The 12,109-nt window shown below is 40.8% G+C and overlaps 1 protein-coding gene across 1 annotated transcript in view; it reads left to right on the forward strand.

The window, feature by feature from the left end:
• Window positions 1-12,109, forward strand: part of ANK2 (ankyrin 2) — a 158,002-nt gene that overhangs the window by 104,763 nt on the left and 41,130 nt on the right. Inside the window, exons 25-28 of the mRNA XM_054172469.1 lie at window positions 3,617-3,719; window positions 4,318-4,421; window positions 6,731-6,772; window positions 7,648-7,683. Coding sequence (XP_054028444.1) covers window positions 3,617-3,719; window positions 4,318-4,421; window positions 6,731-6,772; window positions 7,648-7,683 — 285 coding nt within the window. The remainder of the gene's footprint in view (window positions 1-3,616; window positions 3,720-4,317; window positions 4,422-6,730; window positions 6,773-7,647; window positions 7,684-12,109) is intronic.

Genomic DNA, 12,109 nt, shown 5'->3' on the forward strand with positions numbered 1-12,109 from the left:
TTCTGGCAGCATTTTGGAAGCTGAGTGGGATCAGTAGGATCCGTTCAGTTTACTCCAGCAGGCCATGAATTGCTTCTGGGACAAAGGATGTCAGGAAGCAGTTGGGTTTGCCTCGCAGCATGTGCAAATCCCACATCATTCAGGTTTTACAAGCTTGGAGCCTTTGCTGGTCTGTAGAGAGCTCCAGTCAATCCACTGAAAACAAAGTGTCTGTGTGGCTTTGTAAATCTCAGAGGATGTTTAGGGACTACATCAGAATGCTTAAGAATCAAAACCTTTTATCACAGGCTTTCAATGATAACAAAGCATTTTTTGTTTTAGTTTTAAGGTGTTGTCTAGAACTGGTTGTGCAGAAAGTGTCAACCCAGTTTCTAGAGTATTTTAGCTTTTAGATACTGGGAGTGGATTTCAGTAGATTGCCACTAACATGTAACATGTTTTATTCTGTGTTGTGTGAAAACTGTTTCACAACCTATAGCAAGCATGATTATGTTGAAATGAAGCAATATTAAAAAGGGAGAAGGAATGAACAGGAAAAAGTCCATCTTTCTAACTCCACAGTCTCATTTTTCTCTCACTGTCAGGTTACTGGTTCTAAGAATTTTCACAGACTGCTTAAATTATTCTGCTTCTGCCTTAATATGACTTTCATTGCATTATACCCACTTTGGGTTTTTCAAGAAACTCAGTAAAGCAAAATGGTATCAGCAGTCTAGACTCATGTAATCTTATGCATTAAACAATTTGATTTAAAAACATCTCTTTTTCTTTTGTAACCACCTTCCCTGTTTATTTTATTTCTCTCTCCCCTTCATTCTTTTTCATATGCTTTCGTTAGCACCATGCCCAGGTAGGTATTGCACAGCATGAGAACATGTTGTCTCTCTACCCCTCTATGGCACCTGTCTCTGCTCATCCATTTTGGAGGCCTGCTGTATGCTGGAAAGTTGATTTGGAAAACCAAACGAAGAATGCTGCAGTTGGGAACAGTTGCAGTCTCAAATGAGTATGCTATGTAGTGGTGAATAGTACTACTCTGTTACTATAGCCAACGGTACTCCTGGCTAGAGAGTGCTGCTCCTACTTTCTGGATCCCGCCTGGGCTTTACTCAGGGCTTAGAAGAGCTGGGTGATACATGTCCATGCGTTGCCTAACACAGGCACAACACACTTGGAGGTTCAGGAGCTTTGTAGCATCCCTGGGTTCCACGCTTCAGTCTCGGGGGCTGAGCAAAGTGCTGGTGACCCCACAACATCTGTGGCTACAGATTTTACAACTAGATGTGGAAAGGATCTGTGTTTAGATGTCAGTTTTGTCTCTGCAATTAAGGGATTATTTTACTGGATTTCTGGAGATTTATTACAGTAAGTTCTGTTCAGTGCCACTACAATTCTTCCTTAACTGGACTGTCATTCCAGTCAGAAAAAATTCTAAGTCTCAGAAACACAGACTTTTGAACTACTGGTTTGCTCTTCATTTAGCTGTTACAGAAAAGGGGCACTGTCCTCTGAACAACAGCTTTGAAATGAAGTGTAGTAGGAATTTTCTAATTTACTTCAGGCTTTGGCCGTGCTTGTGCCTGTAGATAAAGTTCATACCCTCAATGTACTGGATATTTGCTGGTGCTTACATAGGGGTACTATATAGTGGATATGCACTGGGCTATGTGTAGTGGTGGGAGTTGCAGCTCCAGGTACTTGCAGGAGCACAGGGATAAAATTACCATAAAGATAACCAGTCAGGTCTAGTACATCCTTTCATGCAGTATCTACCCAGGACAGGAGAGGAGCTGACTAGCAGAACCTACAACTTGGATGGCGAACCACTCACAAGCATTGCATGGCGCAGCACAGCAGTCCTGGAGGTGTCAAATGTTGCAGTGAATAATGGAGAATGATGGGAAATGGGGTCTGCTATTGAGGCTTACTGTTCCAAGAGCCAGTGTTCACTGAAGTACTGCTGTTATGGACAAGGGAGGTGTACTCTGCCTGCCCAATTCACACTACAGTGCTTCACCAAAATGGTCATGGTCCATACTACTTTTCAGAACTAATTTCTTACCTTTAGGATGAATTTCTCTCCCTACAGAAATGTTGTTTTAATCAGAATGGTATTCCAGAAATGCTTCATCCCAGTAATGCCAGCCTTACATGTCTCACTTCTTCTACTTGTCTAAGTGAAAGACATCTCCTAACATGTAAGAGAGAGAATTTATTATTGTTGTTTTCCCTCAAGACTTCCCTAAGGCTGATACTTGTGCAATAAGCTTTCAACTTTTGGGCAATCCATCTAGTATGCTAAATAGGCCATTGGTGCAAGTCAGTGATCAGTAGCACTGACGATTTTTCAGTGTCACATATTTCTAATAAAAATAAGATAAGTGCTTCTAAAAATAGATCAAAAGTTGAGTGAATGTAGCTATTGTTGAAAAAGGCTGAGTGGTCTGAACCAGATGGTGAAATACAATTTCCAGAAAGATCTGCATTTAAAGCCCTTGAATCTCATGTCTATAACTTACACCTGACTTTTTTATGGCTAACTGCTGAAAATGAATTATCCCTTAAAAATCTGGGCCTAGATAAATGGCCTATTGTTCTGATCCAGTGTGTTAGTCATTATGAGTAACTACTGCTGGATGTCTAAGCCATGAAAATGAAACTACTTCCCTCAGTTCTATGTACTATATACCTCACGATAAGGAACAACATCACAGATTACACGTACAACCTCTGAAGGGGCTTGATCTGTTTGAAGAAATCATTACTACTGCTACTAGAAAACACTTAACAGACAAAACTGGTGCTGTTTGGTAGCAGAGACCCTGTTTACCTCACTGTGTCCTTCTGTGGTGTCTTATTTGTCCTTTCTTGCTTTTCGCTCGTGGATACTGCAGTCACATTCTGAGCCAGTGCTTGGAAGCAGCTTATTTACTGCCTTGCATCTCATTGCTACAGCAACCAGTGTTCTGCAGAGCTGTGTGTACTTGCAGAGAGAACAGTGCTCACAGTTGGGCTGCCTCTAAAGATGCTGTTGGCATACAAAGCAAGAATTTTGTTTTACACTGGAGCTTGCGGCTGGCCACAATTCACCTTGCTGTGTGTACCTTCCAGGGGACAGTGTCAAGCTTACTTGCAGTTTTACGGGGAGAGAGTAGATCACAACAAAGCTTCAGAAGGAGTAATTTCAGCTTTTCTTCAGGTGTCAGCACGCTGGTTTTCTGTAGTGGTTCACTTGTGTGATGCAGCAGGAGACACAACTCCTCCAAAGTGCCTTACTTAGAACAAATTTATGCTCTTTATTATAAAGAGTCTATCGTGCCACAAAGCCAAGCATAAAGTGAGTACAAAGTAAACTGTCATCTGAATTAATCTCTAGGTTCTGCAGTTTGAAGCAAGTCAGTCACTCAAAAGCCTTTGTGGCTCTTGGTCAGACAGGCAGTGTAACGCAGATGTACAAAGCTCTGTTTCCCTCGTGACTGTTATCTGCTCCCCCTGGAAGCTGCATCATATTGCTAATGGCACGCTTTTCTCATTCTCCCACTCCATCTGTCATGCCACCTTCCCAACATCACCTGTACTGCTGATACATTGCTATGGCATCCTACCAACCTACCAGCCTGCGGTCCTTCAGTTCAGACAGGTCCCACACGTTGAGCCATGCCTCCTACCTGAGGGACAGTGCCATGATCGATGACACGGTGGTAATCCCCAGCCAGCAGGTAAGCAAACCTCTGAAGTTCACTTCTCATTTGGCTACATCTGGAAATAGAGAAAAGATTACAGTTTAGATTGTGCTAATGATACAATGTTGTGTGTGCTGCTTTATTTGAATAGAAAGCCAATGTTATTGATGTTCCACCGCATTTTATGCTGTGCAGTATGAAATGCTACTCCAAGACAAATGGATGAGCTGTGTGAATATAGAAGATTGAGAATGTTCTCCATTTTAACTGATTTTTGAATGATGCATACAGCTGTTTGGCTAAATATTGAGGTGATCTCATGAACTCAAGGCTGTTGTCCTCAAAGATAAAACCCTGAGGCATGCTGGTAGTTAAAAAAGATTTAGGAAGCGCCACTTTGGTAAATCACAGCTTTTATTTCACTGTGGGACCACTAACATGTAATTACTTGGAGCAAGCACAAAACATTACAATAAGGGGTTTCTAATCTCTTAATGCTATTATTACTCCTTTGTTTTGTTTGTAAAGGAAGTGTAAATGCTTTAAGCACTACTATGCAAAAATACATCATCTTATTGTTTGCTTGATGATTTGATTTTACCGTGGTTAAAAAGGAGGGTTTTTTGCTTACAAGGTAACAACTCTGGCCAAAGAAGCTGAAAGGAATTCATATCGCTTAAGCTGGGGCCCTGAAAACTTGGACAATGTGGCTCTTTCTTCCAGCCCTATTCATTCAGGGTGAGTGTATCCATTAGCATTGTGCTAAAAACCAGAGAAACAGAATACCTGCAGTGGCAGCAACTTCAGCCCTTGCTTAAGTAGGAGTTGTATTTTAGTTCACTGCCTCCTAGAGCTGTCAATAAAGTGTTATGCTCTCTTGAGCTCTCACCATTAATCCAGGCTATCCACTGAAATCCCTGCAAGCCAGCAAGCTTTCAGTCAGGCTCAAGAGGAACGAGTGAGATAGTTGGCATGGACACACGTGTATTTCTGTGAATTTATGGAAAAATAAATCCAGGGCCTTAAAAAAGTTAGTAATAATTGAGACCACGGGGGTCGAATCACTCCAGCTGGTGAGTACATCCTGTGCTAGGGAAGTGGATTAGGCAAGCACCAGCTCTAGTGTTGCTCATGATTACCACAGGAGAAGCCAAGGATTTGAAATTATACGAGCAGTGTTACAGGCAAGCAAGCTCCACATCGTGTACTTCACACAGATTTGACCACTCTGCTCATGTGTTCTCACACTGACTCTTTGTAAGCATTTGCATTTAGGCAGTGAAAAATGGAGAGGTGAAAGCACAGCTCCAAACAAAAATGTACACTTACAGAGCTTATCCTGATGGGCCTCAAAATCTATCTGCATTTGTTTGAAGTGCTCTTACTTACTGTGTTTTAAAGAATTCTATCCTGAATTCTATGCAAATAACCACAGAATCCCATTTGGAATGGCAGCCAGAAGAGGATCACTATTTTCAGAACTGTGACTGCAAACTGATTTGTGAAGTACAGGAGAAGTTAGTTAGCTGTAGCAGGGTAGTTGGCTGTGACCACTGTTGTTTGGATTTGCTTTTCTTGAGCTCTAAAACTAACAGCTTCAATGAAAATGCTTTGATGTGTACAGTATGTGTGTGTTTCTGTATATCGGTATGTCAGCTTTCAAATGGGTTTGGTGGTTTATTCTAACTCTAAATAGTTGACAGACATTTCCCAAAGGATGTATTGCTTTAGATTCTCAGAAAGGCAGGTCTTCCTAGTGACTTTAGAGGATGAACTAAATACTTCCTAGTATTTAGTATCACATTCTAGAGGAGTGATGTTTATTTCTTGGATGTGCAATAATTTCATGTTTTAAAAATAGTAGTGGTATTTAGATCTTTTTGGATGATGAGGATGCTAGTGGTAGGATAAGAATAGCTGATTTTAATCGGAGCAATGCTCTTTGCAGCCTTTTATGAAACAGTAACATTTAAGATAACATAAATTACTATCTTTTTGTGTATACCAACTTACTTTCCCCTAATGATTGTACCAAAGAAATGTATGATAGTGACTATTCGTTCTGGTCATTTTACACAGCTGACAGATTCTGAATAGTGGCTGAAGGAAAAAGTGTAAATTCTTGACCTTAAACTTCCTTTCAGCAAATCAGATTTGCTTCCCCTAGCAAACCTGATCTTCCATATTGAGCAAAGTTAAGGATCCCTGGATATGTCACAACATTTGGGTGCTAAATATCTAATAGGACAGAGTTTTATCACTTTTAGGTGGTGTTATGTGTAATTCCCTGCTGAGGTGTTAAGAGAGACATAACTAATGCCTATATAAATGCAAATGCGTTGCACAGTTTTAATCTCATACCTCACAATATCCTGTCGTGGAAGAACACATTTTCTTTAAGCTGAAAGGCAAAACCCCACTGAACTGAAAGATTTCTTTTCATTTGCAGCATTTAGATGTGCTTGACAGTATCATATTCTTATGTCTCTATCACCTGCAGTAGTTAAGCATGAATGGTAGAGATAAGGCTGCCTGCAAGAGTATAAATTACATACAAAATGATGCTGTTTTCATACCAGGGTACTGGGGACACAGTGGGAAAAAAAAGTCCACATTTTAGTTGTATTTCTAAGAATTTTACTGACAAATAGGTAAAGGCAGGGTGGGTGAGAGAGGAAAATCTGACATATTGTCAGGAACTGGCCCTGGGAGGAAGAAGCTTTGAGTTCATGCTTTGGCATTAATTTGCATTTGTGTTCTGGAGCAAGAGATGCAGCAGCTCTGGAGTTTTTCCAATTGATTTGCTCATGGTAGAACTTTTGTTTAATGGAAGATACTGATTTCTTGTATATAATTTGATGAAGTCCCTATTTGACTAATAGATTATCGATATCTATCAGTATTTGTATGAGACAAAATGAAACTGTTGGGATGATGCTAATGAAATCACCTCTCTGGAAGTTGTTGCTTCCATCAATGAAAAAGGGAGAAAAATGAGGGAGTGGGCAGCTCAGACTGTGACAAATAATGTGAATTATCATTCTTAGCTGCATGTCTGGCAAAAAGGAGGCTGGATCCTTGCTAACAAGGTAAACAAAATATTTCAAGTGTTGTATATTGACTCCATAATATCATTTTCCCTAATGTGAAATTAATTTCCTGGAAATAGTTATGGAAACAGGACCTGGCAGCGAGCAGCTGATAGTCACTTCTAAAATCTGATGGCAGATTCTGCTCTAGCTTTTATGGCCTTTATTTAGAAAGCTACAGTAAGGAAAAACAGCAGCTGTGTTACACTAATAGCAAATGGCTGCTTGTGTGAGTGGAAGAAAATGGCAATAGAGCTATAGGAAAAAAAGGGTGGGATCAGAAAACTAACTGGCCGTGTGACATGTTACTAAGAGCCCGAACAGGCTGAACTGAAACTCTGGAATTTGTCATTCTGCTGTGTGAAATGAAAGGAGGACAAGAAACATGTTGGAATGAAAGGGAAGACAGTAGAGGACAGAATCTATTGACAGGAAAGCTGAAGCAATTTGAAATGGTGTTCTCAGAAACACTGGCTGAATTACCTTAGATACCTGGCCCTTTGGTACACCATAGCTCACATTGTAGTTGTGGATACCTAAACCAAGCAGCATCTCCTCTGATGTGGTTGTGAAATGTTTACTCAGAATCTCACTAACTGTACACTTTAGGTATCTGACTTTGAGCACAGATGCAGAGGGACCAGATGGCTCTGGCTTTACTTCTGCAGCAGCAGCAACCACTTAGAACCAAGGATGTTTAGGCTTATTTTCCATACTCACTCCTACCTCCTCACATGTAATGAATATGCATATGTATGTTCATGTGTTTAATTTAGAAACCTGTTCATTTTTCCAATATTTCAGTATTTCATTTAACTCATTCTGTTTTTCCTTTTCTTTTCCTTTTTGATGTTTAAACATCTATTCTATTGCAGATGCTCTTCTCCATGTCTTGATCATGACAACAGCAGGTGAACTTCTGCATAATTTCTTTCTTTAATACATTGCACTTTTCTTACCCACCCTATTTATCCTCCTCTCTTACCTCACTTCAGGATGCTTTAGTGTTTTGATAGTGCATTGTAGCCAAAGAGTAAAAACTAACCAACAGTAACAGTGCCACGTGGTCCTGTTTCTGTGAAGCGTCCACTTTCTCCCATCTGCTGTGTCCTCTGTAAGAAAAGAGGACTGGTCAGAAGTCCATTGCAAAAACATCTGAACAAAGCTCCTTATACACTCCTAGACTGTTTTAACCATTGACTTAACAATACATTTTCTCTGTTGTGGCATGGCTTAATATTATTATAAGGAAGGAAATCCCCCCAAATAACCCAACACAAACTACTGTAGATTTAGTTGCAGCTGTTGTCTGACTTGTCTGTACAAAGAATATTGCAGAACCCTTCCCTAGGCCGTATTTCCCAGCTTGTGCCACCACATTGGAACTGGCAGAATAACAGCACAGACCCAGCAGATTTGGGTTTTCCTGCCACATGCATTTTTTGTGACCTCAGTTAATCACTGGGACATCCTGCGCAGAACACCTGAAGCGGTACTTTCCCAAAGGGAATGATCTTCACTTGCAAACTGACTGTTGGCATAATACCTCTCACCTCCTTTAACATAACCATAGCAAGGTGAAAATCTTCTTAAATATTCAGCTGTGCAAAATTATTAAATGGCTAAATAAAGCCCTGAGCTACCAGCCCACCTCTTTAGGTCACGTCACTCAGTCTCACTAACGCAGTGAAGTGAATGTTACCATAAGTTAACACTCGAGTAGTTTCTTGTGTAGGATCATGTTTTTTGTCCTCCTGGAATGTGTATTTTGCCTTGTTTATGTATGGCATAGCTGCAGCCTGATGGAAAGCACACTCAGGTAGTTGAATGAATCGCTGTTGACTTCAGTGGGAGCTGGATCAAGGCCTTTCTCTTAATTTCACACTCTCTGTCAGTTTTCCTTCTCCAGCTGAACACTGTACAATGGCTGAAGCACCCTGATTGATTGTTTCTGCTTCGTCACACTGCGACTAACACTGAATGCTGCTAGCTCCTTGTTTCCCAGTTTCTTTAACACTTAAGATAATGTACGCAGGAAAGTTCTTCAATGTGTCTACAGTGGATGTGCTCTATTAGAGCTTTTTAATGTTTCCTGCTACCTGATGAGAGCATGTGTGCCTGCCTCCAGCCAGTCTGAAAGATCACAGCAGATCTGAGCGTGTGGAAGTGATGTTTTGCCGACTCTGGTTTGGTGTGTTCAAGAACTGTTGCCTGTTCTAGAGAGGCACTTGATGATGCTAGGCTTGCATGGCTCTTCAGATGATCTCGTGTTTGAGTGCCAACATGCTTGCTTCTGCAGCCACCTGAAACTGGGACTCTTCTGCAAAACTAGTTACGTAACAGTGGCCCTCCACAAATCACACAATAAGTATTTTCTCTCACCTCCCTAGGGCTGATACCTCCATTTTATGTTTTACTTGTTCTTACCGCTGTTACTTTGCCAATGAGCATAGATCTAGAATAAAAGCAAGTTAATCCCACATGATTAAAATCAGCAAAAGGAATAACTCAGGCTCAGCTCTGTAATACAAATATGACATGTGAAGACAGAACTTTCAGTAAGGTGGATAAATCCAGGGCATATAAATTGTCTGTGCTTTGTTGTAGTGCAGCCATTGGAAAACCCATGGCTGTTTGCTCTGCTCTCTGTGGTGGGCATGGAAACAGCCTGAAAGACTTAGGGGCCTTTTTTACATGCCCTCAACCAGGAGGATGCTGTAAGACAGTATTTCTTGATAGAGTGACCTTTCACGTGGCAAGTATGCAATTTTTAATTGCTCTAAAGAGAATTAAATGGCCTAACTGATGAGTAAGAATTGCTAAATTAAAGGGAAATGGATGATGCTCGATCTAACTGCTAACCATGCATTTAACAGAAGCATGTGTAGAGTCCCCTGCAGTCTGTAACTCATTCCTAGAACAGAACTTTTATTCCTTATTTTTTCTCTAAATTAAAAAAAAAATAATTTCCTTATCTTTAAAAGAGAAAAGGAAATACTTTCCCAGGCCTAATTAGTTCATTGATGTGGCTATTCTATTGGATTGCCACCTTGCTAATTTCAGGAAAGCTCTGGATCAATCCAATTTGCAGGCCTGTCAGGGTCACACATCTGTGTCATGGATCATTTCTATTGGAACCTCACTGGCAGGAAATGAAACTTACTCAGAGGCTTAGTGCTGAGAAAAGATCATCTCATTGCTGTCCTAGTCACCCTTGACACACAAATTTTGGCTTTGCTGCTTTAACCCCTAATCTGCTTGGACTTTGAATCCTCTCAACTGAAATGTAAGTTCTTGCTGTAGCTTGCCAAGATAAACCGAAGTGAGTGCTAAAGAAGAACACTTCCCCTGTATATAGTCAAAGGACATATAAAACATGTTCTGAAATATCTTTGCTGGTGAAAAATTCCTATAGTTTTGATGCACTGTTTGATCAATCAGTTCACTTAGTTTGCCCACCTTTGTTTTACATGACTCCTGAGAATGTTTTCCTACTTACCAGCTGTCCAAAAGTTTCCTCCCTCTCCTCAGTTTTACCTCATTTCTTTTTACTTCTTCCCTGTCAGGTTTTCTTCCCCTCCCCAGCCTTACACCACTTTTTAACCCCTTCTGAAGGCTGTAGCTAGTACATCTACATGGAGTTTTCCTGTAAGATACTTTGTTTTCTTCTACATTGTCTTTAATTTTTAACATACAAAATTGCCACAGAAGCATGTAAGGAACGCTCAAAGACTGATCAGGTGCCTCTCGGGGATGGTAGAGCAAAGCATTTTCTCTCCATGCAACAAGAGAAGCACTCCTGCACCTCAGCTTCAGGGAATCTATGTGATGTTAGGGTTTTCCATATGTTAGGCTTATGCATTAATTTCTTTTTGACTGTGGCAAATTGTAATGAAAAGGTTCCACTTTCCCAGGGTGATGACTCAATTGGCCAATTATTCCTCCTAGTTTGGCTTTTTCATCTGAGTACAGTCTTAACATCTGGTAAAAGAAACATTAGGGAGAGGAAAAATAATGTGTGTGTGTGGGCAACAAAATAATTAATTTGCATTTTGCATTTCCTTTATATTAGTCATGCAGTTGTTTCACCTTCCTGAATGCCTGCTTCACAAAGCATATTTCATGTCGTGAGTTAGCTTAGTATGAATTATTTGTACATTGAGATACAGCCCTGCAAAAGGGCAAAGCTTTCCCTGGAAAGTCCTGGAACACGGAACAGCAGTGGCACCGTGCAGATGCCCTGCTGTGTAGCAAGTAGGCACAAAATGCTTTGTTGTCATAAATGACTTTTTTGTTACATTGGCTGTATGTCCAAAATTACCTGAAAGGTGCTGATTGAAAACATAAATAATGAGTTTGATTAAATAAATGGATGAAAATATGTAGCAAAAAGTTAGGAAACAGAGTGGTGGTGTGAGAAAGAGGTTGTCTGTACGTTGTGTCAGCTCTACAAGCCCTGCATCAGTGTACTGTCCTCTCAAATTTTCCCCCTTCAGTTTCTTTTGCACTGTATTAATGCAAGTTCTCCAAAAGGTGTTCTCTGGAAATGCTGTAGTAATATACAGCTGCCTCTGTGAGCTGGCTGCTCCCTGGGTAGTATGCCAGCTGGCACTAATCTTTCTGTGCTGTCCTTGTACTACTCTGTCTGGGTTTGCTGCCCAGTAGTTGTGGGGTACTTGCAGTCTCTTTCAGGTTGTTTCAGACCTATCCAGAAGTCACAGAGCTCTTCAAGAATGTCCCATTTCATCTGAGGGGCTGTGCCAGAGCCATGGCACACACTTGGGTTTTGGTGTATATTGTGATGAACAGTTTGCCAGACTGTCTTGTTTAGCAAATAATTAGATTTTATGTTAGAAACTGATGTTTTTTAAAGATGATGTTGATAGTAATCCAACAGGTTTTATCCTAACCATTGTTATCTGTTGCCAACTTCCAATGATACTTATCTTTGCCTGTTTTTCCACTCTCTGTGGCAATAGTTGATTTCAGTGGTAGGTGACTGATAGACCTGCAAGGTCTACCACTGGCAGATTTTGCAGTGACCCACCAGGCACATTCAATAAACAGAAAGCTGCAGGTCTACAGCTCAAACACCCACACCCAGGCCTTTGCATCTCCAGTGTTCCCTATAGACAAATGCCACACTCCCCTTTTTAACTGAGCTCTATGAGATCCCAAGTTTTGCAGGTGTGGGAACACAGGGCTGTGGTGAGATACCAGTTTGTTACAGATGATCCAAATCACAGACTGCTCCTGGTCCTCCAGCTTTTGTACTGGCCCTACAACACAGGCTGGTTACCTTGATCATGTAAAAGGTGTGCTTTCTGAGAAGGCACC

Source organism: Dryobates pubescens, chromosome 24 (genome assembly GCF_014839835.1).
Source record: "Dryobates pubescens isolate bDryPub1 chromosome 24, bDryPub1.pri, whole genome shotgun sequence".
Classification (NCBI taxonomy): domain Eukaryota; kingdom Metazoa; phylum Chordata; class Aves; order Piciformes; family Picidae; genus Dryobates; species Dryobates pubescens.